The sequence below is a fragment of the Chenopodium album genome, chromosome 21 (assembly GCF_948465745.1).
Source record: "Chenopodium album chromosome 21, dcCheAlbu1.1, whole genome shotgun sequence".
Lineage (NCBI taxonomy): Eukaryota > Viridiplantae > Streptophyta > Magnoliopsida > Caryophyllales > Amaranthaceae > Chenopodium > Chenopodium album.
The window spans coordinates 33,854,520-33,882,459 of record NC_137854.1 but is presented as its reverse complement, the minus strand read 5'-3'; the positions used below and the strand labels follow the sequence as shown (position 1 = coordinate 33,882,459).

Here is a 27,940-nt window from a genome sequence, read left to right as displayed (position 1 = left end):
AATAAACAAAAAACTCAAGGGTACATGGTGAAAAACCCGTAAATAAATTCGTCGTTGTCATTGTTTTGGGGCAAATGACTTGTTTCATTGTCTGTTACAAACTTACAATTGATTAGACAAAATCACAAAGGTATATAGCATTAATAGTACTAGTATAAATTTATCTTGATATATAGTAGAGAAACTATTAAATAAATAGCTAAATATAGAGAAAATAGAGTATATAAATATCCTATAATAATAAGTGTTTCACCTAATAAAACGAAAATAGTATTTAAAAAGTGTTTAGAATAGGTTTGAGTGTTAACTCGATAAGTATTTATCCAAAATGAATTAATGATCGATAAAAAAAATGTCCTGGTATAGTGTAGCGACAAGCACACTTGATGTTCCTTAAAACCTGTAAAAGTAGAATCTAATCTTGCAATTCATTTCATATCTTGGATCTGACTACCATAATATGATGATACGTGTAAACAAGTTCAACCACAATATCCTTTGTACAGAGTACCTTACAATATTATTGTTAAATTATGCAGCATACGAAAACTAAACTTTAATAAGAAAGAGAAATCTTTAATCTAAGCAAAAATTTTCCAATTAAAGATTTCTATAATCAATTCGGCTTTTCATACTGCATTAAAATGGTTTCCAAACAAACAGTGTAAAATTTTGAGCTTACCCATGAAGAAGAAACCAAATTGATTCTAAGGCATGCTAAGCTAATGGCCCTCAAAAGATATCAAGCTAAGCAATAAGCCATTAACCACATTCTCGAGGTTTCACGTATAACCTGTATAAAAATGGGTAGAAATATCACTTCAAATTCTGCAAACAAAAGTCTTGATCTTTAGATTGTAATTGAATTCCAGTTTGATATTAGAGGGAGTACAACAGTTAACATAATCACCTTGCTTCCAAATCTAAAAGTGTTCCATTCAGCTATAGTACAAACCAAACGTCCACTCTGACAACCGAAACCATCAAGTTGCTATGGAGCACGTCTAATTTTCAGATAACATGAAAGCGAAGCTAGATGTAAACACCGCATTTAACTATTTTATCTGCTAGAAACTCTCAAAGTCTCAATCATCTTCTCTTTCAGGAGGAAGGCCACAAGGCAACAGCATTTTCTGCAAGAAAACATACAACATTTTCGTGAGAGAAAGGAGATAGCAGTATGTAAAGCAAAAGAGGATGCAGTAGGAAGGTTAATAGAATATCCGGAGTCTTGGTCCCATTAACAAAATATTTTCACAAATAGACCACCAGCAGACCGCAGTTAGCCAATTACATTACAATCTAGGGGAACTCAAGTTAAATTATTTGGTACTTTTTGGGAAGTTCTATGTCCTATGAAGGATGTAGAGGAGGGATAAAACAAAAAAAAACAAAAAAAAAAAAAAAAAAAAAAAGGTGTAAAGCCCCATCAAAACAACTTCACAAAAAGACTATCAACAGACTGCAATGACATTAGTAACAGTGGAGATAAAGCTTACATAACATAACTACACAAGTAAACAAGAATAGATGACTGAACACACAAACCTGCATGAAGTTGTAGCGCTCTCTTCCAATAGATTCATTTTCTGCGACAGCAAAGTAGGCAAGCATAGGATAATGCCCAACATAGGAAGCATAGCTATCACGTTGGATGTTAACAGCCCATTCACTGTTCAGTTCAATAGGAAAAGAGATTAGAAACAAGTAACCAACAGGCATCATGCTACAAAGGTTTCAAGAATCCAAAGATCAAGCAAAAGTAAAACTTACAATCTGTTCAGATCTGCATGTCCAGTCCCAACATATTTTGCTTGAAGATGCTCAAGTTGGGAATTGATATTAAATCTATCACTGGCCTACAAGACAAAATAATAATATCAACACTTTGAACCAAATTAAGCAGAGTAGAATTCAACTTTGAATATATTATACACCTAAAACTCATCGATATACGTATGTTTGGAGCATCACCCCTCAACAAAGAGTTTAAAATTAATTTATTTTTCTACCTTCTTGTCATCACTTCAAAAAAGATATCAGAAAAAATAGGCCAATCACTAATCCGTGCAGAAATGAATCTATTCTGGAAAACTGCAGTTGAGTTCATCAGAATATATGGGGACAATATGCATTAGTATCCCCGAAATTCTCATTATGGGCTAAGTTTCCTCACACAACAATTCTCATTGAGAAAGCAAGGGATGGAGATCACAGAGGAGGAAAAATTACCAACTTAAATGAGCAGCCTTCCACTTGCACAAATTAAGTAGCTTAACAATGACGCAAACCAAATAGCCAACTGGCTTCATAAGTTCCTACTAAAGCTTCACATCAGCACACAAATGCTGAGCTTTGTGCAGTGTCAATAAAATCAATGCTCAAAATTTGTAATTTCCTATCTTACTGCAGTACTAAATACTCAAATTCCAAATAGGGTCCCATTTTCTTGCAGATGCATATACACTGCACACATATCCCACAATATTAAATTATAATGGCTACAAGTGACGTAATCTTCAATCTTCTTCATTATCAAACTCATAAGATCCATGAATCTTAAATGCCCTCCATGGTGCTCCCAAAGCAGTGCCATCAAGCTCAAAGGGTATTATTTTGATAAGCTATCACCAGATCAACTACATTACCATGGTGCACCATCCTAGAGACAACACCATATTCTAGGGCGGAAAATAAAAATAAAAATGAAAAATCAATCCCAAATCACAAACCCAGACCAACCTATGAGAACAGCAATATAAGTAGCCTAGTTTGGCCAAAATTTCTCCTGCATTATCCTTTCAATAAACATTTTTGGGTGTGTTTCGATAGAGAAAGGGGAAGGAAAAGAAGGGGAGGGAAGGGAAGGGGTGGGAAGGGAAGGGAAAGGGAGGGGAGGGAAGAAAAATGAGTTTTCTTTCCAAATCTTTCCATTGTTTGGAGAGATCAATTTCTTATGATTTAATCCCTCTATTTCTCTCCCTCCAATTCCTTTCCTTCTTTATTTGTTATCCAAATGAAAGATATTTCATACATCCATTTCTCCTCCCTTCTTTTCCCTCTATTTCCTACAATCTAAACAAAGTGTTAAAGTTATCTGCTCCTCAAAATTTAAAGCTAATGAGATACTGAAACATACGTGATGCATAATTGCATTCCTTTTTTGTAACTACTTGGTAGAACACTCCTACTGAACTAGCCAAACAATTTAACTTTATTTGAGATCAGTGTAGCCTAATGATAACAAACAGCACAATTTCATCCTTAATAAGAAACCCTTACAATTGTTGCTTCCCCAGTGTTAGAAGCAAACTCCTTTTGATGTATTAGATGCTCTTTTGATGCTTTCCTAAACTTTACTTTTTGTTTTCTAGGCCTTAGATCCCATTCCTTTTGATGTATTAGATGCTCTTTTGATGCTTTCCTAAAGTTTACTTTATGTTTTCTAGGCTTTAGATCCCATTATTGTGAGACTGTCATTACAGTGTTCACTAAGGATTCTTCATGTAAACAAACTAAAGCTCTTTAAAGGGCGAATGATTAATGAAATCCAAAAGCCTTTTACCAAGTGTTGCCTTGCTTTTATACTCGTTTATTGTTAGACCTTTATAATATTGTGTCTTACTTGCACCCTCCACACCTACTTGATGCTATAAGAGCTAGTGGTTCGGACCCTCTTGTGCCCGCCTTGAAGTATCAGCCGTAGCCCTGACCACTAGCACTCCGTCGTCAAATAGACGTGAGTGCTCCGGAGATTTAATTGTCCACGCGTGTTGCTTCATGCTCACAAGCCCCATTTCCGCACAAGGCTAGTGTTTTTGCCGCCAAAAGGCTATAGCGCGCTGCACGTTTTAGGGCCCAAAATCCTGAACTGTGACACCTAGACACAAAGCTCTTCCTATACCTAATGACACCTAATGACACCAGTTTGTATAAAAAAAAGGCTCTAGGCGTGCTAAAGCAAAAGGGGTTCCGCTACGCCTAAGACGCGCCACACTGGGCACACTATATGAACAAATAAAAATTTTGGCTGAAGATTGCTTCATATGCGCTTTTGGTGCACCTCATGCGCCTAACCACAAAAGCCTCGAATTTTACACTTACCCCCTAGCGACTTGAGCCTCATAGCTTAGGGTAAATCAAGGCGTGCCTTGTCAAAAAAGGCCTTAATCTGTTGATTAAACTATTCGAAGATAAAGTATCAGGATTTGGCATAGATTTAAATAGGAACATAGCGAAATTATGTCTATTACAAGCAATAAGATTGATCATTGCCTTAAGTGGGAAAGACATATAAATGTTAAAAAATGAGGTTTGCATAGTGTGCCTTGAACCCAACACAATGTTCAATAACATATTAGCGAAGGTATTTTCTTAAACAGGCAGCCATGTATGATATGTAAGAGATGCAAGAATTGAAAGTGGACGTATTTGGCGGGCTTGATGAGGCAGCAATGGTCAAAGATCAATATTAAGATAGCAATTTATCAAAGCATTGAACTTAAGTTCACTAATCCATTTGAGTTTAGAAGTATAGGCAATGAAGCAGTGATAATGGTGAAAGAAGTAACAAGATACTCATTAGGCCATTATGCCCATTAGTGACAGAGCTAGAACTCGATTAATTTACTCGATGCTTAACAAATAAACCAAGAAGTTAAAATAGATAATCCAAGGCGTATGGCAAAACCACCACTTCCCTTTAACTAAACCATTTATCAATCAATGATCCATCGTCCAAGTATGATACCACATAGAATGCACACATAATGTGGCATAGTCCAACACAACCATCACATGTTTCATTCGATATAATTAAGATGGAAGGTAGCCTATCAATTTTTAAACTGTCCCCTCTACAATGTAATATTCAAACACCGACTCACATTCGCCACGAGTACTAATTTAACTCAAGAATTATCTCAAACGTCGTCCTCTAACCCCTGAAACTCATCATCGTTGTTTTAATACTAATCACACCCGCCTAACAATTTAACTATACAATATCCTTACAAATTAATACATGGATAAACAAAATTCCATACATAAAAAACACATTATATATGTTTACAAAATTAAAAAAAAAAAAAAATAATAAGTAATGGAATACAAATTCGTGCATAATTAAGGCTAAAAAAATAAAAGTTCAACAAAGAGCATAAACCACAAAAAAATAGAAATTAAAAAATAAAAAGCATTTCGCAACAGAAAAAAGGGGGCAATTACTCAGAATTAGGGTTTTGTAACATGAAAGTTCCCGTCGATTATGTGATAGATTAGAAAGACAGCATACAAATCGGGCAATCAAACACAGAAAAAAGACAATTTCGAAACTTAATTAATTAAGATGATGAACAGGATTGAAGATGGAGATTAGAGAGTGTACACATACCTGCATCTTGACTCTTCAGGAATTTCCAGAAAAGTGACCTTCAACTGTGTTTTCAAAACTGAGTCCTTTTTATGTACGGAATACAATTGATAGAGGTGACTACAATTGGATTGGGCCACAGCCCATATCGGAGTACAGGGCAGACCTGTAGGCCAGCCACCCTTGAAAGTTTGCCAAATTAGCCGGCCCAAAAAATATTGCAATTTATATTTTTATCAACTCGTAAGGCTATTATAACCGTACGGGACGTTTGGTATGTGGGAGTGAGAGTTTAGGTATTGTCTGGGCTGTGATGGGATTGACTGGGGGTTGTGGCTTTGTGAGTTGCAAGGAATAATTGATTTTTTTGGGGGGGCAATTAGCAAGTCACGTGTCAACGCCGGTTATAATTCCCGAAGGGTTAAGGAAGCAAAGCTTATTATTAGCGGACTCAGGGGACAGCCTACGATGTCTATATCCTCTAATGCAAGGCTTGGATCATCCGCTAGGATTTATGCGGGCTATTTACATAATGATGGTGAGGGTGGTGCTTTTGCTGAGCTTAACATACACATAGATTAAGATTGGAGTGGTGCCCAAAAAGTTATGGAGTTTCGTATTCATGATATATTGGGGGGAGCGGCCCATGATTTGGCTCAATCGGCCTTAACACGCAAAGATGAATGCATGTCTAAAAAGTCTCTAGTGGGGAGCAAAGTAGTTATTGTAATTACACAGATTCTATTTCTTTTGTTAGGATACTAAATGACGAAATGGTCACATATTTCAGTCTTAGATGGACGGTGAATAATAATAGCCAATTTTATAAAGCACTTGCATCGGCTGCATGGTGTAGCAACCACAAGGTTTGAACGAACCAGTAGATAAGGTGCATCTCATCGCAATCATGACTACTTGTAGTTTATCTTTCTTTTAATACCGTAATTTAGTATATAAAAAAGAAAAAAGAAAAAAGAAAAATCAAATACACACGTTGAAATATTGTAGATTATCATGTGAAGTGGTAAACAAATTTTAAAAATGGAGGTAGTACTTGGTAAAACCTTTATGATACGGCAAAAAAACGTAATGAGAAAGTTTGGAAAATCAAAGTCTTGGCCTTTCTTCTTCGTACGGAGGTCAAAATACACATTATTCAATCCCACAATGACACCCAATTTTTGAATTATTCAATTCAATTAAACTTTCAATAAACATAATCATATCATTTGAAAGGTTTTTACAGTGACCCAGAAGAGAAAATTCATCATCAGTAATAATAAACCAACACAATTTGATTTAATCAAATCAGTGGGAAGATAAACAACTACTGCTACTATCATCATATGAGGTAAGAATGTAAAGTTCTTATCTTTCTTCAGTTTTGGGTTGGTCCTCTTTATTTTGTGATTATTGTATTATTAATTTATTTGAGATTGAAGAATTGGTAAATTGGGTTTTATTTATTTCTGTGAATAGTTGTAGATTGTTGACTTTATCCCATGGTTTTGTGTTAATTTTATTAGGTTAATTTATGGTGGGTTGGTTTCGATTTCTCATGTATGTGTTCAATGACTTTGCATTTCAGTGACTGTTTAGTTTTGTACTTTAAGCCAAGTATCTCTTTTTTGAATTGGGTATTTCAATATCTGGAAGGCAAATTTAGAGTTGAGAATGTAGGAGCAAAGCAAAGCAAAGTGAGACCATTATAGACCTGTCAAAACTAAAGTATCCAATAAGTTAGGCTAATTTTATGAAGTAATTCCAAGGAAATGCAACTTCAGATGAGGGTGAATTAGTTCTCACAAGATAATTTCATGAACAATAAGTTCACATAAGTTCTGTTAATAAGGGCTATTTAAGCTTAATTACAACTAAGAGTGTGTTCTATTCACGTTTCACTCATTTGAACTTACCTGAACTTATCAAACCTTATTAGAACTTATTTTAGTTGTCATTTGTGCTTGGGTAACTCTTATCATAACTTATTTTTCAACTTAACTAAACTTATCTGAACTTATTACACCTGAAATAAGTGAAAATAAGGTGAACAGAATAGACCCTAATATAAGGTTGTTTAAGCTCAAGTATGTTTAGATAGGCTCAGATAAGTGAATAAAATGAACCCTAAATTAGTTAGCTTTGGTACTTGATATTATATCCAACCCAAATATGTGTGATGTGTTCATCTGTAATTGTGTAACACTTGCTATCATTTAGAAAAGACTTCCATGTTTTTGTTGCAAAGTAGAGTGTCTAGTATCAAATATTTCCATATCTAAGTGTCAATATTTTGATATGGCCATATGGATACACAAGGTGAAATGGAAACACTTGTACTCATAGTATTATTTTGGCTTCCATCAATGGATAATAATCATTCTGTTGACAGGGTTTATAGGGCCTTATACTTATAGGAAATAGAAATTTGAATAATTATTTGGCCGAAAAGAAGAGCATACTAAATTACTAGTACAAATTACAAATACATAGGAAATTTTACTTCCCGTAATGGGAGGAAGTTGCTTACCTAATCCCTTTAAGCTAAAGTGTGAGTGTTAGATTATGGCATTATAAGTATTTGCATACTTTGATTTTGAGCTAGAAAGCTGGAATGTAGGAAAGTACCCAACTATCCAATTTCTAGTGACCAAATTTGAAATTTGGAAACTACTAGTAAATTTGTTCTTATATCTTCAAGTTAAATTTGTATCTGAGTATGTCTTTTGTTTTAGAGTCCAAGCATCATAGCTTAGCCATTCAGCCTAGCCCTGTGGTTAAGTGTAACTTCTACAAGTCCTACTATTGGTAATTAACCTTTTTTTTTTTTTTTAAGAAAAGGAGAATACACAAGTAGTTAGGACAATTTTCTTTCAAGGCTAAACCTCAAGTTATCTAGAATAATAAGGTGAAAAGACCGCTTTGTAGAACGGTTGGTGGCTTTAAAATTCTTGATGCTGCGCCAACCAAGAGAGGGCATATGTTTAGCTGCTTGAATGGCTTCCTTGTGGGTCAAAAATGGTTGGATGACAAGTGGTGAAATTACAGAACGAGCGTTTATTAGGAGCTGGATCCTCATAGGACAGGCACCCATAATTACCCTGCTAGATATTAATGTTAGATTTGTTATCCCTTTCTAATTATTAATTGAATGGCAAACTGCAAACCAATCAGAAGAGTGACTGCTTCATTCTGCCAGTTTGGTTACTTATGTAATGTAATTTCTGTAGGATTGCAATTTAATGATAACTTTTGTATTTAGCTAAAATACAACATATTATACTAAATACAAAGTAAATGCCTTAACCCAGTGGATTGATTTGAAAATTACGAGTTACTTGAAATTAGTCAATGTAAGAGGATCAAAAAGCTGTTGGCTTTGATATCTTTATCTGTTTGAAAAAAAAAATGTCAATTTACTTGAATAAACTTTTGGAAATGTGTTACAAACTTTTGGGAATGTGTTACAAACTTACAATGTATATACATGCTTGTAGGGTTGGAACATATGCAAAAAAGTAGATTCCTAATCACACGAAAATAGGACACGATATAAACTAATATAGGTGATAAATTCTCTGTAATACATTTCCTGAAGTCTCAAATATACACAATAAACTGCTTATGACTTCAAATTTTAAGAATCAGGACATTCTGTTCAAAATGAAACCATAGTTTTGGTGTTGAATTGGTACAAGTTCCCAGCTAGCTCACTTATTTACAATAGCAGGACATATAGGAAATATGTTTTTTCGGCAACTGCAATCTCATGTTCCCTGAACTATATTTATTGATACTTAAACTCGTTGTGAATACATATCCGAAAATGCTGGGCAATAGTGAAAGATGTATCTAATGATTCTTTTTCTTTTTGTGCAATTAAAGATTGAGAGTTCTAAGAATAATTTCTTCATTCCGTATCTTGAGTGGGTTGGGAGGGAGGAGGGGATAGTTGTGTTGGTAATAATCACATTACAGTATAATGATCACTCATTTCCGGTCCAAAAAATTAAAGAAAAAAGCCAGAATCACTCTATATATTCAATCTGTTTTTTTCCTTTCAAATTGAATGAAGGGAAGGACCTTGTATACTTTCCTTGTCCTCTATTTACATCATGTAAACTCTGCACTTGTGAGACTTGAACTTGTTCTTATCAGCTATTATCATCGGTGTCACTTCCACTTGATCTGTCTGACAAGAAATGTCTTGGTAACCTCGGGAATGTCACGCGGGTCCTTAAAATATCTGGGCTTGGGGGTGATGAAGGAGTTGATGATGAGGAGCTGGCGCTAGATGTTTGTGATTTCTTATGTTGCAAACTCCTAGCAATATCTATACAGGCTTGATCAACTGTATTCAGGAAATCCTTTACTATGACGAATAGCAGTAGTGGCTGTTTGTCTTTAAAACCACCTGCTTGGTAGTACTGTGCTGTTTTTGTTACAAATTCCATCACCCTGGTCTGCTCTTCTTGGACAACCTTTATCTCTCCTTCTGCTGCTGCCAAGAACTCTTTCATCTCTGCAATGAAATCTCGTCCCTCATTATCAGCACCACACTGCAGCACAAGTTGCCGGGTTTCAGCAATCCGAGCTCCCACAGAAGTACTGATGCTTGATATGGTGTCGTAGTCAAGGGTGGCTGCTTTCTTGACATTTGAGAACTCGGAACTTAAGCCACCTACAACAGGTAGCCCTAACTGTAAGAACTCCTTCTCTTGCTCCTCTTTTGACTTTGATTCTTCTGTCTTTAGGTTTGAACTTGAGTTTCTCTGACTGTTTGTTCTAGATAAGCTGTTGTTCCTGTTCATAACACACCGTCTCCCTTCATTTCTGACAACCTCATGAACCACAAAGTGCAGTAGAGTGGTCTTCCCATCACTGCTTTTGTAATCAGAGAGCTTTCGTAAAGCTGTAAGGTTAAAAGCCTTTGCATCCCCTCTTGCAGTCCCAGCATTTAGCCGATTCCCTGCTTTTAAGATTGCTTCCAACAGCTTCAAGAACACTCCACGATTTCGAAGCTCAGTGCAAGCTGAGTCCAGTGTTTGGAGTGATTCCTTCAGTTGATGGATTTCTGACCCATAATTGAACCTAAAGAGCATGGTGCTAACTCGAGTAAAGGCTGAGGGAACAGCCTTGAGCAGGTGATAAAGGAAGGATTCTGCATCAGCAAGCCTTCCGGCATCTCCCTCAAATGCGAGGATTTGAATTTTCTCTTCTCGTGTAGGGGTTATTCTGGTCAGTTTCTCAAGTATATCTACATTCAGGCCTTTTCCTTCTTGGAGCCCCTCAATCAACTCATTGCGAGTGATGCCCAATGACCGAATTACAATAGCTATGTTCTGGGAACGCCGTGCATCCAGAATGAAAATTTTCGCTGCTGCATTTGGACTGGCAATACCTTGAGCTGTAGCGTCTCCCTTGGGGGACTTGCGGTTTGTCGCAACACAACCAAAGAGAGCTTCCATCATATCACCGTTGTATCTGTAGCACAAAAAATAAATACTAATCAACTTTCAATTCAATTGGGATTAAATTTTTTTTGTTAAGAAGTAAATCAAGTGCTGCACTTACTGGAATGAGCCGCGTTCAATCTTGTCCCACACCATGGAATGATCAGTATTAACGTTGACTTTTTCCCAATGCAATGGCTTCAGTTTGACCTGATCATTCTTGCTCCCTGATTCCTCTTCCCCAATGGCAGATGCTTCTCGAATACTTCCACTTGGTGTCCGCTTTGGTGGTGCTGGTGGTTTTAGTGATCCACCCATCTTCAGAGGTGGAGGTGGTGGTGCCGGACCTTTCTTGGCCGCCATTGGCGGTGGCGGAGGTGGTGGAGCAGGTCCTTTCTTGGCTGCCATTGGTGGTGGTGGCGGTGGTGGTGGTGTCGATACTGCCCTGGATGAATTAGAGGACGGAAGAGGAGGTAAGGACGGAACTCTACTAATTCCTTCCTTTGCAACAGCCACTTTTTCTGCCTCCTCTGCTCTTCCAACAGCCTGAAAGGCTGTTTCGTTTTCGAGTTGTTTAGGAGGACCAAGCAGCCTAGCTGATTGTTGCTCTTCCTTAGGATGTATTTGATTGTAAGAAGACGACGATTTACCCCGAGAATACGTCCTCCTTCCATTACTTCCTTTGTTAAACACATCCTTATGAAAAGGTCCGCTCTTCCTCTGGCTCCCTTCAAGCTTCCGCCAATACAGAACGTCCAAACCATCTTCATCAACTATTAGCCCTTTAATATTCCCATCAAACCTCGTAAACTCTGTCTGCTGCAACGGCTGCAACCTCGCTCCCCCACCACCACCACCACCTCCTCCACCCGAAGCAGCAATCGCTCCAACAGTCTGAACCTGACCACCATTCTCCTTTTTCCTTTGAGTATACTTAGTGCAGAAGAAAAAAAGTGCTGCAGCCACCACCAGAGTGCTTGCAGCTGTCACCCCAACAGCCGTGTATATCGCCTTATGAGACGTTGATCGTGATGGCGGAGGCCCTGTCGTATCCGGTGGGGGAGGCAGCAGCGGCGTAGGCCGTGTTGGTAAAACCGGGGTGCTACTAGGAGGGACTACTGCTGGTTCCGAAGCAGGTGCTGGTGCTGGTGCTGATGCAGGTTCTAATGAGGAAGGATAAAAAGTTTCGATATTTTGTTGACAGAAGGAATGATGAATGAAAGAATTAAGGAACAGAAAGAAGAGAATGAAGAAATGGGATGTCTTAGTTAGGAATGCCATCCTCTTTGATCTGTACAAAAAAGAGAGGGGAGGAGAGAGAAAGAGAGGTAAGATAGGCAACTAATTAAGTTGATTAGTTCTCATTTTTTTGAGGGTGGTTTTGTTGTATTAAGATGATGTTGAGCTGTTCCCATGTTGGGTTCTTTTTCTTGCAGACAATGTCAAAGTAAGCAGGTTGCTGACTTTGAGAATTTTTCCTTGGTTTTACTTTTTTTTTTATAAAAAAATCAATCTTTTTTATCTTAGTTTTTTACTAGGCCTTTCTTGTTGTGAAATTAGTGTCAATCCTTGTCATTTCAAAATTGAATAAAACTATTGAGGAATAAGTTTGTGGTTTGTTAGAATTATGTCTTTCGTTTTGTATTATCGGGTCACATAATAATTAGTTTATTTCTCAATTTATATCAGGTTTTTTTTATAATAGGGTTAAGTTGAGGAAATGCATCATTCAATATGATTGATTTTTTTCCGTTTTAAAATCTAAAACATGACTTTTGTACTCATGTTAGTTTTTTGTTTCAATGTATTAAGCTATTAACAATAATGACATTGATTGACAGATTAGGTAGCATTACTCTTTATAAAAAAAAAAAAAAAGAAATAAGCATTGTTTAGACCTCTTTTTAATATATTCAAATTAATACGGAGTAATTTTTTTTTTTTTTTTAGACAATTTCATACTCTACACAATTTTTTAAACCGTTTAAAATAGAGAAAATTTTCAAACAAAATAAGTTAAAAATATATACGTTCATACTTTGTACACAAATACAGATTAAAAGATAAAAATAAAAAGTTGTGTGATGCGCTGTTTAGTCAATATTATACATTTATATGATATGATGATAAAAATTATGTGCTACATAATTGACAAATCATGCAATACAGATTTACTTTGTCTTATGTTTTAAATACTTTAAAAATTGATAGTAGTTGTTGGAACGTTGAACTGGTAAACAGCTTTGCTTGGATTTAAGAAGTCATGTGTATGCCATTTTAAAACTTTACAGTAATATTAATGTCATTTATTTAATTAATTAATTATATTTATTAAGGAAAAATTGTAAATTAAAGTTTGTTGTATTGTACTCGTATATGATAATTGTCAACCCGACTTTAATCTGTCAGTTCACATTCCATTTATATTCATGATCCGATTCTTTCCTTTTCAGGCCCCGCTTGCTTTCCAAAATTATGCGGCTTGTCATTTTTCCCATACTTTTTAATACAAGTAATATATCAACTATGTCAATGCGCGTTTTTCTTTTTTGTTGTTCAATTTATGAACATTTCTTGTACACAACAAGTAATGAATTTGAGAAATATTTTTGTAAGACCGTCTTGTCATTATAAGGTTTTTTTTTGCGAGTTATTCTAAACATGTAATTTTATTTCAATTTCTGTATTTTCTTGGTTTAATTTACTTATAAAGTGACCTTATAATGGTAAGATGATCTTATTCAAATATTTTAAAAAATGGGTTTTCAAGTAATGAATTGATGGTTTGTTTTCTTAAATATTGAATTGAAAGACGACATAAGGGTAAAATATGACAATTACTCATATTTACGTTGTATATGTTCGTTAAAATATTAAATGTTCAATGTTTATACCTTAAACATCTTATGCTTTGACTTAAGGCTACTTTTAACATTTCCTTGTATAATTAAATAACTTTTAAAGTTAAGGCATTATGTATTCATAGTTTCAGTTTTAGTTTTTGCAAACCTTCTTTGAATACTTTGTAAGAGTTTTGTCTAATTTTAAATTAGATCCTAAACGCGAGTACATAAAGTTAACTCAAGATACAGAGAACATATGTCATATTTTATTAACTTTTTGTTAATCTAACAAGGTATATATCTTTGGTATTTGAATATGATTATTTGAGTATTCAAAACTTACGTGAAAAGGAAAAAAAAAATCTCCATATGTTTTGTTTGTTTGACCTAGAAAAGAATATTTTAAACACTTGCTATAGAATGTTGTATATGACTATATGTTGGAAAATCATCCGCTGAAATAATCTCCATGTACGTTCTTTTAAGCATATACGTACTTTGTAACTTATTAATTACTTTTTCTTGTTTAAGTATTTAATTAATGTGTCAATTTGCAGAAAGTTTTAACTTTGTCAACCTCTTTTTTAAATGTGAAATTAATACTCTAATCAGCCAGAAGGCTTATATCATCCATTACATAGTTAGCAATTTCAATTGGGGCTTCTTCCATCCATACTCTAATGTCATCCATACTTAGCATGTGTTAGTGTTACATTACTTATAATTACACACTTTTTCTATGAACATAAGGAAGACAATATTAGAAGATTGAAGTGCTTTTTAAAAAGGTACTCGTATTATGATGAAAAATACTATGAAACTTGACTCATAATAAAAAGCTAAAAGTTAATACGGAGTAGTAAAAGTATTAAGCATATTTCATTAAAAAAACAAAAAGTATTAAGCATAGTATATAGCATCCATCCACATATATTTTTATCACGACTCTTTTGTACTATTTTACTGAATTTAGTAAAAATAGATATGGAAAATTTAATCTACAAATATCTTTAAAAGCAATGTAAAACTTTTTTACCCTAATGTATAACGAATTATTATTATACGCCTGATTGTGGACACCCAACTTTAATAATCAAAGGTTCTTTGTATTTCTCAATTATTCACAAGTGTATATCATACAATACTATAGTTTTTACTTTGACAAGTATACAATATACAATACTATAATTTCTACTTTGACATACGCGTAGCGTTAAGTCAATATTCATCAAATCATCAATTTTTAGTTTTAAATTGCAACTATGATCTGCTAACCTCCATTGTTTCTAGAGTATCATTTGTCTTCGTGTTCCTACCATATATCTGCAGCCACACGACAATTCACATTTGACATTTTGACATACGGAAAACAACAAACAAAAGTCAAAACTCCTTAGACTATTATGTACAATTTTAATACGAGTACGTACTTTTCTCGAAATGTCCTTAAAATTTCTAGGACAATCTAAAGTTAGCACACTAAAAAAAAAACATGTACTCCCTCTATTTAATTTCATAATAATCGTAACACTTTGAGTAACATACAAGCTAATACATAACTTTCACCATTACTATTAATAATTGTATATTATAAAGAAGTAAAAAGGCTTGATGTAATGAAAATATACATAAAGGGTAATTCACAACCATTTTACATGACAACAAATTATGATTTGTAATTTTGTATATACTGGTAAAAAGTATAGTCAAAGTAAGTAAATGAATAGTACAAAAGTTAAAATGTTGCGATTATTATGAAACATAGGTAGGGCATGTTCTGATTGACTGAACTGAGCTGAACTGAACTTATTGGGGCTGAACTGAACTGAACTGAATATTTTATGAGAGAAGAAAATTAAAAATTGAACTGAACTTATTGGAACTGTACTGAATTGAAAATAATTTGAAGAGAACAGGCCCGTAGTACTTCATTTTCTTTTAATTACTCCTTGGCTATGCACTTTTTATTCTTTACATTTTGACTTTTATGATAAACTTTTTAAAACTTTAAGTAAAAAAAAAAAAAATCACTATTATATAACTATTAAAATTATATCATGTGAGATCTTGTTGGCTACGGCTTAAAATATACTTTCTAAACATTAATTTTTAATAATAGGGAATCAGTTTGAAAAGTTACAGAATTACAAAATGTGATTAATGAGCACAGGGAACACCTTATATATCCATCTGACTATAATGACCAAACATTATATATACGTACATAAGATGAGCATTGGAGACGGTAAAATTCACTTCGTAAATAAATAGAAAGTAAGGGAGGGAGTCAACATTTTGACTTTTGCCATAATTATACAATCTATTTTATTAATTTTTTTTACTTTATACGAGTATGTCCATAAAAACATGTATGTACTTCCATGATTTGTCTTTTTTAATTTCAACATTGGCTTTTTCTTTATTTGTACAATCTACTTTCAAATAATATATCAATGTGTTAAAGAATCTCAATTAGTCCTAATGTATATTTTCAAATTAGTAATGTTTTAATTTTAACTTTACTAGTTAATTAAAGTAACGATTTTAAAGTCAAAATAATGATTGGTATTTGCATGATGAAAGTCAAAATATTGCAATTAAAAGACAATGGAGAAAATATATTACTATGCTTAGTCAACTGCATTGGAGGTCATGAATTAGGTAGGAATTTGAAACAAGCAGATGCACATAGATCTTGTAAATGGTTAAGATTTTTGGTCACACAAATTGTTTTAAAATTATATTGTTTGCTTATAAAAGTCAAGCACAGGGTCGTTGTAACGAACATGATTTAATGTTTAGTGAGCTTCTTCCTAACATTTTTTTCTGTCTTTGTTTTTTAACACTATTAGGAGGAAAGTTTTGGACTTTTTTGGATTAGTTTACTGGGGAAAAAAAATGAGAATAATAGTATTATACAGAAGTAAAATTTTGGTTAAACCACTCTTTTCCAAGAAAACTACAATTATAATAGATTATTGTCTAGCTAGGAAAGCCAAACCTACCTCACTCATGCATGTATTATGTCTAAGAATGAATTCATCACTAATTTTAAATTATTGAGCTAAGCTAATTTCTACATTATTGTTTACCTATTATATGTGTGATTGAATGATTAGCTTCTCTAGTACTCCATTATTTCTAATGCTAGACTATAATTGTCCTTATATAAATTATTGAGCTAGAGATCATATGATTTTTGGGCATACTTCTCATGCATTAATTTAGTCTATCAAGTCTATTCGGGTTGGGTAAATACAAATTGACTACATTTTGGTTTTTACGTAAAAAGTATGTGTTCAAAACACAAAATTTCTAGGAGGATTATGACTATATATGCTCATATCGATTGAATTTGATACGACCTATTTTTTGTTTCTCTTAATTATGTTCTCATCTAAGGTTCCATTTGGTTCGATGTAAAATGTTTTCTTGAAAAATAATTTTCCTATTTATACATATTTTTTTGTTTAGTTTGTGAGGGGATGAAAAATAATTTATCAAATATTGTAAAATTGCATCCTCAATATAGTAACACATTTTCTTTTACAAATTAAAATAAGGGTAGTCACATTTTTGCCCACTCGTTTTTACAGCTTTACTCTCTTCCAGCATCACATTTTCACTCTCTTTTCAATTTTCTATACTTTTCTTGTATGAACCCAAATAAAGGAAAACTAATTCGTAATTATGGTTATCCTTGAAAATATGCTTTTCACGAAAACTAACTAATTTTTAATTGAAAATGTTTTACATCAAACAAAATATGGCCCAAGTGTTTTAGACAAAAGAGAATAACTTTTATTATACTCCATAATTCTAAGATCTTCATACAATTTTTAATTTTTTTTTTAAAAAAAAAAAGTTCACATTTGGGAAAGATAATGAGTCAAACCTATTCAAATTGGTTAAAGCTCGACTTGAAAATCAGACAAACTGAAATGAGATGGGCATATTTAAGTAGTATTCAAAACATTGAAAATAAGGGGTTGTTTGGTTCGCACAGGGTACTCGGAATGTAATGAACAAAGGGAAAGGAGAAGAATGGAATGAAAATACCTAAAATTTGCCATGTTGTTTGTTTTAAGAACAAAGGGAAACAATCCGACTAATCCCACCACCACACAACCACCTAAGTCATTAGCTTTCCACCTTTTTCCGCCACCAAACCACTCACCGCACCTCTCCCACCGTTTGCTGCCCTTCGCCAGCCCTCCCCGTCCCTCGTCGACCCAGCGGAGGTCATCCCTCTCCCGAAAACCTCCTTAGCCCAGAAAACCCTAGATTCTAGTATCACTCCTCATTCCCCGTGAAACTCGTCGTCCGGCCCTCCCCCACCCTCAAAACCCTAGCTCCTAGGGTTTCGATGGTGGGGGGGGCGGTCGGCCGTTTAACAATGAAGAAGATGGGTTTTTTAGGTTTTTCGATGGTGAGTTTCGATAGTGAGTAAGACCAACGAAGCTAAGGGAGGGGAGGTGCGGCGAGGGGTGGGGAGAGTTTATCGGTGGGCGGCGATGGTCGAGGAAGGGGTGGCAAAGGTCGTGGAAGGTTGGGGAAGGTCGGGAAAGGGGCGAAGGTCGAGGAAGGGGCGGCAAAGGTCGTGGAAGGTTGGGGAAGGTCGGGAAAGGGGCGAAGGTCGAGGAAGGGGCGGCGCATGTCGATGGAGCCGTGGAGGTAAGGTAAAAGGGTGGTGGCTAGTGTGGTTGTGGTGGTGGAGGGGTGGCTAAGAAAGGGAATGGAAAAGTCTAGGGGGGTGGGGAATGAAGTTGGAAGGATTTGGGGTAATAGAGAGGGTAAAGGGAATGAAAATAAAGTGTTTAACAAAAAAAAAATAAAGGAAATTGGGGCAATTGATTCCCATTCCCTTTGATGAATACCCCAATCAAACGGCCCCTAAATGGGTTATGATCTACAAGTAATAATACTCCATTCAAGTGACCAAAATACGAAGTACTTAACTACTTAGCTTACTAATGTTATCATAAATTTGAAAGAACATCTTATGAGGTAGGATTGAACTAGCTTGAATTAAAATCAACTTACAACTTGAGTCAAAACCTAGAAATATTAATCCTAATGAACTTAAATTTATTATTCGTTCGAATTCTACGGTTGGTTCAATTTTAACTAATAAATTGACAGCCCTAGCCCCTATCTACTTATTCAAATTACAAAGTACTCCGTGCTTCCTTGTCACTAAAACATATTGCTCCTAATTTATAAGGACGGAGAGAATATATGCGTAGTTGCAACTATCATCTTAAAACTTGTCTTAGCTGTCTAGCTCCAGCTTAGCCAAAACAGCGATGATTCCATGTATGAATGTCAGTAGGATTTATGGATAACTAAGATTGACGTGCACTTTTTAAAGTGGTAAGGGTGGAGGTCTTTATCTTATCTTGGGCCCTTAATGACTGCATTCTTATTAGTGGATTCAGTGATAATAAACTCACAATCTTGAGCTTTAATCACTACTCAATATTTGCCATTTGCCAACTCCTAATCTATGACAAGGACTTTTGTTACGAGGTCGGCCAATTTTTTAACGCGTTCTCGTCATTTGTATTTGGTGTATGTTCTACTCTTTTCAAATTTCTATTTTGCAATATGCAGTAGTTTTTCCGAATCTAATCTAAATTTGACAAGAATAAGTTTTTTCTTTTTTTTTTTTTTTTAAAGACAAGAATAAGTTTTAAAATTACCTTGTCTATACTATCCAAACATTATGGAAAATCACATATAGGTAAATAAAAATAGTGGTAATTTAAGTAAACAAAGTTTGATATGTTCACATAAGTTAGCACATTGTACATGATTTAAAAGTGCAAAAACGAAATTGGACAAAATTTTAAAAAAGGGCCTTTAGGGTATACCATGAGACCAAAGACTTACTTGAATAGCCAAGTGTTTGCCTTTTACTAGCAAAATGTTAGTCTCTCTTTATTTTGTACTCTGTAACAAATTTTAATTACGATAAATACAACTATAAATTACAAAATGTGTTTATGTGTACATTACTTACCAATTTTGTAAAAAAAAAAATAAAAGGATAAATACACAGGAAGAGTGTAGGACAGTTAAAGAGCTACTCCTGAATTGTATGCTCATAAAAGTAGAATCAAGCTTCAGCATCAATGCATTCAATCGTTGACATAATCTTTGGAAGTTTAAACGGGAATTTAAAGCCACTTCCCATTTTATTTTGCAAATACATCTCCATGCACTTTTTCACAATGACTCCGTAATGGCTTTAAAATTTGAACATGGGTTTGAGGCCTTTTCTATTAGAGGCCCATTTTATAAGCCCGTTGAACTTAAACAATGTTGGGCCATATGGTCAATCGTCAAACCGGATAGTTCTGGCCGTTGATGGATTACATGGATAATGTTGCTTATATTTGGACTGTCCTAAATGGTCTCATCGGGATTCAACTTAAATTTTCTATTATAAACTCGAAGACCTTAATTTTTTAGAAATACAAGTTTATTTAGGGTCTGTTCATATTTAATTAATTTCAGTTCAATTCAATTCAGTTTAGCTCCAATCAGTTCAATTCAGTTCAGCTTCAATCAGCTCAGATCAGTACAGCTCCTAATTTCCTTCTCTCATAAAATATTCATTTCAGCTCAGTTCAGTTCAGTTCAGCTCCAATCAGTTCAGTTCAGTTCAGCTCAGCTCAGTTCAGTAAATGTGAACAGGCCCTTAGTTGATAAACAAAGGATTTTTATATGTGTCAAAAAAAATAAAACAAAGGATTTTTATTATGCGGCAAATGTGTAATTAAGGTCATGTTCTGTTCACCTTGTTTTTACCTATTTTAGGTGTAATAAAATCAGATATGTTCAGTTTAGTTCAGATAAATTCAGTTCAAAAAATATATGTTTTGATAAGGATTATCCAAATACAAATTACAATTAAAATAAGTTTTAATACTACTTCCGTGTTTTTTTTAAGTGTTACAGTTTGACCAACACATAGTTTTAGGCAATTTAATTGACTTAAATAAAATACTCCGTAAGAGGTAAGTGGGGCAGTTGGGGTATTAAAAAATTGTAAAAGAAAGATAGTGGGGTTAATAGTTTATTGAAAAGTAATGAATGTGAGAAAAAAGATATATAACATTTTAATGTAGCTTTTTTGTCAAAAAAGAAAGTGTAACAGTTATTAAAACACAGCCAGATTTGATAAGTGTAACACTTATTAAAACATGGAAGGATTATCTTAAGATAAGTTTTAAGTTCACAATGAATAGAGCATATCCTAACTAAGACATCAAATTAACTTCGCAAAAGAAAAAAAATCCACTAACATCGTGGTAAAACCAATATTTTTAAATAATAAATAAAAATAATAATAATAATAATAATAAATAAAAATAAAAAAAAATCCTCTATTTATCAAAACACCCTTTGTTTATTAACTAGATGATGGGCCAACTTTATAACTTTTAAGGATTTAATTGTGGGTGTCTGTGTGTGTTTGTTTTTTTGGGGCACAACCCAACTATGATTAAGGGTTTGTTTGGTTCACCTTTTTTTTGCTTATTTGAACTGATCTGATCTGAATATTATATTTAATCAAACTTTGATCTTAAATGTACTATAATCTATACGGAAAAATAAATCAAGTGGGGTTTTGTTAGATTTGTAATAATGTGTATTTTATTGATATGTGATTTTCGTAATGTTTTTCATTACGAAATTAAAGATTTTTAGCGATAAAGACTGCACATAAAACGATGATCTGATTTGAACTTTTTTTTTTTATCTGGTCTGATCTGATTTGAACTTATTTTTTCTAAAATAAGTAAAAATAAGGTGAACTAAACAAAACCTAATATTTAATAACATCCAATTATCTTCTACTAACTTTTAATTATTTTTATTTTGCGTCTCTTTCTCCTTTCCATTTCTCACAGTATCTTCTTGCTTCATAGCAATCCATTATTTTTCTCTAAACAAAAAAACCCCTCTCAATAACTATATCTCTGTCTTTTTCTAATATGTTGCAACCTACAAACTCGCTAGCCTATCAATTAAATTGCGCCCTAGTTTTCTCAATTTCTCGAAGACAAATCAACCACCAAAGCTCTATTACCTTGATGGTTTAGTTTTGGATTCCAAGTTTAAACGTGATGTCTCATTTTATTATAAACTTTAGTATTTGTCAATTTATGTCTAAAATTTAAACTATGATTCAGCCTACTTATATTTAGATTAGAAAGTATGTAATCCATATTGGAATTGTGAACTATAATTGTGAAACATTATGTTAAAGTGTTAAACCAAAAAAAATTATAAATGAGTCAAAGTCAACTATGATCTATATTTACTTATTTAGGTATGGTGCATAAAAAAAAAGATTGTAATAAATGTTTTGACCCGTTGGAAATCACACAAGAAAGAAGTACTGTACGTATAATAAAGGACGATTTTGCCGGCCCACTATGTAAAAAATCTTATGAGTCAGAACAAAATCTATGAAAGTTGATAAATTACCAATAGAAAATAAGACTACTCAGTACTCGTACTTGTATAATTAAGAGATAAGCAAGTGTGTAATTGGTGAACAAGAACTAATTTTTTGTAATCTTATTATTATAATTTTAAATAATGTTAGGTAGTTTGTAAGCTTTAGATGAAGATCTTGGTGACAAAAAAAGTAGTTGGCAAAAAATTCGGAAGAAAATGGCGACAAATAAAATAAATTTGGATAACAAGATATTGTTGCCAGCCAAAAGGGGATACTGCCTGGGACAATTCTCTAGCATGACCCCAAGCCTTGGTTGTCTCTATTTTGGCCGCCTTTTTTGGCTCGTTTAATTCCCAGCTCATTCCCTCGAACCCACATGCCCTATGCTGGTCACCCTTATCATCTTATTAAGGGTCATCGGTCGCTTTATTGGGCCGAACGATCTCACTTTTCGCATATTCTGCCACGTCGATATATAAGTTTTAACACATACATTCGACTCAATGTGTTTTGAATAATCTGTTAGATTTAAGGCTGTTTTTGAGAGTCAGGTGTGAAATTTGAGTGTGGTATGAATCAAGATTTTACGAATATTGGAATAGTTAAATCAACTAAAGGGGGGTAATGGACTGATGGCATTTTTATTCCATCAAGTCATCGACACACAAATAACCAGTACTTGAACATGTTATTGACTAAATCAAGTAAGTTGGTACATGTATGATATCCACTACCATATTACAAATTTAGATATAGAGTGCTTTGTCGAACAAATGTAGTAAAATTTAATTTGTTATCCATATACACTATGTATTTGTTATTACCAAACATCTCTTCTAAGTTCTAACCTAGAATCAATAAGTAAAATTTAATTTTTCAACATTTATACAAAGAACAATAAAGTAAAATTTCGCGTAATCTCAACTCTCAAGGCGGCAAAACGGAATTTAGCCTTAAACAAGAAATGCACGATACTATCCAGTTGTATAAATTAGTCGCTACTTGCAAGAGGAACCCACCTCCAAAGCTCCAACTCCACAAGCCACAGTGTATTTTATTTGTTTGGTCCACTTTCTTAATTAACTACTAAAGGAAGATAACATGGTTTCTAAATTTTTTTAATTAAGATACATAGCATGCACATCTCATCAACATAAACTTAAGTACATTTTACATATTATTATAACATCGTCTAATCTTTGCACCCAATTTTTTAAAATCAAAATTAGGTGTATTCTTGCTTGGCATAGCAGACAACTGATATCAATCCCACCTCCCGTAATCCGAATCATATCATTTCATATCTTTTCCATATCATAACAGAAGTCAAGCCTCCCTTCCCATATTCTTTTTCCCGTACTCGGTTTTTGAATTACCTAAAATACCCTTCTTACGACTTAGAAATTTTTTTTTTTCCCTTTCATTAAAATTAAAATGAAATATACGTAAACATATGTGTCAATGTGTGGATAAAAATAAACATCGACTTGTTCCCTTTTTTCTCCAAAGTGACTAATGACTATAAATTGATTTTATAAAAGTCGAAAACTTTTAGTTTTGTTTTTATGAAGGAAGTTGGAATATGTAGATTATATGCTAAAACTGAGATCTATATTTTTTGTTTTGTTTTGGGATTGTCTACTAACTAAAAGACTTTTGATATACCAATTATTTTTGTTCTATAATTCAATACCAAGGAGGTATGTGAACTTGTTGGCAATTTGGCATCATTCACAAACCAACCAAAACAATACGGATCAGAGTTTATTTAATTTATATATAGCACGTAACATTTTTTTTTTACAAGTTGAATTTTAAGTTCAAATTTCCAAATTTGACCATTTTATCAATTGGGTGCTTAGGATATTTATATTAAAATTTATATCAAGTAAATGACCACTAATGATGTAGTGGGAAAGAAGAGATAATCATCTTCCATAAATAAGGTGGACATAAGACACCTCAAAAAGTAAGCAACAAAAGAGTACTATAGAATGAATACATAAAACGAGGGAAAGAAACTGAATTGCAATTTTCAACATGATGATTCACTAAATCACAGCGGACCCTCTTACAAGATTTGTGAATTGACATAAATTAGACCATGGCCCATTTTTTAATACCTCTTGCGATCTTGCCGTTGAACTATCAATGTTGTAATAAACCTTAATTATTTTTTTCCCTAAACAAAAACTTTCTTATGAATCAAAATCTATAAACAAGATCCTTAAGAAAACTACATCAAACTAACCTAGTCCATACAATCACCCAAACCAATGTTTTTTTTTTTTCCACCCTTAGGCCAAATTCAGATTTGGGACCAATTCTGAGTGATTAGGTTCCATTCCCCTCTCAATTGTTGTTGCAGAAAATCGAACACAAAGAAGTCCTCCTCACGAACGGAATTTACTAAAAATAAATATTATACTCTCCTTTCTGTTGATTCCTAACTTTATACCATGTTTTAGTGTGTCTTTAATACTTATATGTAGCCCTAAATGTTATCTATAGTATTTTTCTATAATTATTTATGGGTATAATATAACAAACTTTTGGTTGTAATACCTACAAAAGATCTTTAACACGAAGTATGAATTTCAATTCAAGTGCCCTTATTCCCAGCAAGTAGAGAATATTACAATTTAAGGTATTAAAGATTAAAGACTAGGTTGGATCTATAGGATTTCTAACCCGACATGACATCATGATTCAAACCAAATGTATTCAAACCAAATGTGTTCGCTCTACCTTTGATATAACTTCCAATTCTATTTCACCCTCAATCTATATAAGCACAATTGGTGCTCAGAGTAAATACGAGTAATTCAAGTACTAAGTAAGTTCTTTGAAACTTTATTCGTTATAGACTATTCGTAACTAACCAATATTTTTCATATTGAGAAAGTAGACTATTTGTGACTAACCAATATTTTTCATATTTTTTTTTTTTTTTTTGACGAAAATATTTTTCATATTGAGAAAGTAGTACAAGACGTTAAACATAAAATCAACAGTCAGAAAGATAACATAGTACTAGGTACAAATATAAGCAAATAAAACTACAAAATCAACCAGTAAAGAAATAATGTACGTATGATTTAAAACGATTGATCAAGCTAATTAAACAGCAAGAAAAACCAAAAAAATACGTGGTTCCATTAATTTACAGTGGAAATTAAAGGGATATAAGCTAATTTAGTATGATAAGTATCCTGTAATTTTCCAAGAAATATCCCAAAAAAATTATGAAAAAAAACATCCAAAATACAAAAGAAAAAAAAAACGTTAGATGTACCGCGAAAATTGCAAAATGCTGGCAGAAAAAAAAAAAAAAAAAAACTTTGGACGGCTTTTTCGATTTTTTTTTTTTAATAATAAAAACCCAACCTGAACGAACCAAGTGATCAAGAAGTGGGCCCTGCCAGGTCAGATGGGGTCATCTTAAGCCGTCTAGTTGGAGAATCCAACGGTTGAGATGGTTCAGGAGAAGGTGACGATGGAGTAAGACAATCCAACGGTCCAGAAGGTGACGATGGTGTTACGGGTGAATCCAACGGTTCACATGAAGAAGGAGCTGTTAATTGAGAATCCGACGATGAAGACGACGTCGACGATGACGATGATGATGAATCGGACGATGTAGATCTTGACAAAGGCGGTGATTGTGATTCTGAGGATTGATCTGAACCGTCCCTTTCTTTCCTCTTATTCATCCCACTTTCTCTACCGTTGGATCCTTCTTCTTTGGTCATGTAGTTTTTAATACGTTTTACATCAGATAATTTCACTGGTTTTAGTATGAAATCCTCTGCTCCTTCCTCCAAACATCTGCTCCCACACAATTAAAAATTAATTAAAAAATTTTGCAAAATGCGTCTTTTAAAATGTACGCAAAAAGTTAGGACAGTCTTCTCTTAAAAAAAAAAAATTAAAATTACCGATCGATTCGCGCCAGAACGTTTTCGGATGACATTATAACAACCGGAGTTTCCTTGAAAGTTGATGATTCCTGCTATTATACAATGCCGAATTTTACATCGTTAATATAACTCTCGGTTCATGTACCCGATCACACTTTTTCGGAACATTAAAACATTTTTGTAATTAAACAAAATGAGAAAGAAGAAGCAAACCTTTATTTTCTTGAGGAGTTCATATCCCGTCATTCCAGGCATACAGTAATCAGTTATAATCAAATCAACCTTCAACCCCTAACATCATCAAAATTTCCAACAATTTGAAAATTAAAATGTAACTCAATACAGCGTATCTCCTCAACGTTGCAATTAAAAGAGAACGGAGAAAATTTATAAATCGGACTCACATCGACAACGGAGCTTCTTTGATCTTCAACCAATCCAAGATATTGCAAAGCTCGCATTCCACTATCAACCGCTGTAACTGCAACAATTCACCGAAATTACAATGAATTTCGGAACCTAATTGTATCGGAGACCGTGAAAATAAAAGTGTAACTATTATTACGAAACAGAGGGAGTAATATCTATATATTACCTTTACACGAAGTAGTTTTGAGTAATCTCTCAATAACTTTACGGTCAATGAGACTGTCATCGACGGCTAGAACATGAGCTTCAGTTTGTGAATCAAGAAGATCAATTCCAGATTCCGACTTCCATCGCCGGTTCGAAACGACGCTGTTCCGAGCCATATTCATCATCTTTACACGAATCTTTCGGTGTATGATTTTTTATTTTTATTTTTAATTTCAGGAAACTTTTGTTGAGCTAAAAGGAAAGTGAATTTGTGTGGTTTTTAATTTAATTTATCTTTAATTTTAAAAAATTATAATTATAAAATTTGGGGGAGAAGATGAAGAAGGAGAAAAGGTAGAAAGAAAGGGACTGAATGAGGTAAGAGAAGAAGTGGGGGAATTTTTATACTAAGGTGGAATTTCATTTATTTATTTAATTTTATTTTATTAAATTTTAATTTTTCTGTGTGTCCTTTGAAAAAAAATGAAAATCTGGGGAGGAAATCTTGGCACTTTATTAAAATTGGCTGGTACCCAGATTCTGAAATCCACTTTGTTTTTATTTTTATTTAGATAATTTTTTACCGTGGTACTGTACCCTTTTTTTTATTTTATTTTGTTTTAATTTTAAGAGAAAATGGCGGTAGCGTGTTGACTAAAGGTCAAAGGAGAGAGAGAGAGAGAAGCGCCGTCAGATGGTATGGGTATGAAAAGTCTGCAAAAGAGAGAGATTGAGTGAGCGAGTCAAGTAGGCGAGTGATGAAATATGAACATTGGAAATGTAAAGAATAGGGGACACAGTGAGGTTTTATGGAGAAGGGGATTTGCAGGTTTCCAGATGTAATAGCATAGATGGTTTGGTTGGTTTAATTTTTATTGATATGTTCTTTCCTTTTTTGGTTAAGTCTTTCCCAACTAATTAACCACTTTTTTTTTTTACTTGTAGTTTTTACTCTTTAAGATTTTAAAATATGATTATAGAGGGTTGTCTTTCATACTCCATACTACATAGCACTAACTAGGAGTCTAGGACTAAGAAGGGCTCTCCAAGTACCTTCTTCATCTTAGGAAAGGCCGAAGATATCCAACTATGACAGTATCATGTCAAAAGGTCAAGTGATTTTTATTAAGAGAGTTAGGGTCTGGGAAATGATTTTGGCACACTCTTAATTGATTTTGGCATACCCCTATGTAAAAGCATAGTTTTTAATACTCTTCTCACATAGGGGTGTGCCAAAATCAATTTCCAACATTTACTTAATTTCAGTTCAGTTCAGTTTAGTTCAACTCTAATCAGTTCAATTT

The 27,940-nt window shown here is 33.8% G+C and overlaps 3 protein-coding genes across 5 annotated transcripts; all 3 read right to left on the bottom strand.

Annotated features, from left to right (window-relative positions):
* Positions 1-555: 555 nt before the first annotated feature.
* Positions 556-5,462, bottom strand: LOC145601741 (uncharacterized protein At4g14342). 2 transcript variants are annotated; one of them, XR_014104432.1, is made up of 5 exons: positions 5,393-5,462; positions 1,774-1,859; positions 1,549-1,672; positions 911-1,133; positions 556-793 (listed from the first exon to the last, which is right to left on the bottom strand). XR_014104432.1 is itself a non-coding variant. In XM_081657810.1 (4 exons), the coding sequence occupies exons 1-4, from the start codon at positions 5,396-5,398 to the stop codon at positions 1,086-1,088; spliced, it is 264 nt and encodes an 87-aa protein (XP_081513936.1). In that variant the 5' UTR covers positions 5,399-5,462; the 3' UTR covers positions 827-1,085. The 2 variants fall into 2 exon arrangements, 1 of the variants encoding a protein (XP_081513936.1); XM_081657810.1 differs by lacking the exon at positions 556-793 and having other exon boundaries at positions 827-1,133.
* Positions 5,463-9,380: 3,918 nt separating this feature from the next.
* LOC145601972 (formin-like protein 4) lies at positions 9,381-12,138 on the bottom strand. The gene is made up of 2 exons (XM_081658072.1): positions 10,946-12,138; positions 9,381-10,855 (listed from the first exon to the last, which is right to left on the bottom strand). The coding sequence occupies exons 1-2, from the start codon at positions 12,103-12,105 to the stop codon at positions 9,526-9,528; spliced, it is 2,490 nt and encodes an 829-aa protein (XP_081514198.1). The 5' UTR covers positions 12,106-12,138; the 3' UTR covers positions 9,381-9,525.
* Positions 12,139-25,241: 13,103 nt separating this feature from the next.
* On the bottom strand, positions 25,242-27,005 carry LOC145601032 (two-component response regulator ARR17-like). Of its 2 annotated transcripts, none has more exons than XM_081656944.1 (5): positions 26,656-27,005; positions 26,465-26,541; positions 26,274-26,351; positions 26,079-26,152; positions 25,242-25,968 (listed from the first exon to the last, which is right to left on the bottom strand). In XM_081656944.1, the coding sequence occupies exons 1-5, from the start codon at positions 26,819-26,821 to the stop codon at positions 25,545-25,547; spliced, it is 819 nt and encodes a 272-aa protein (XP_081513070.1). In that variant the 5' UTR covers positions 26,822-27,005; the 3' UTR covers positions 25,242-25,544. The 2 variants fall into 2 exon arrangements, with proteins under 2 accessions (XP_081513070.1, XP_081513071.1); XM_081656945.1 differs by having other exon boundaries at positions 26,079-26,149; positions 26,656-26,998.
* Between the last annotated feature and the right edge of the window lie 935 nt (positions 27,006-27,940).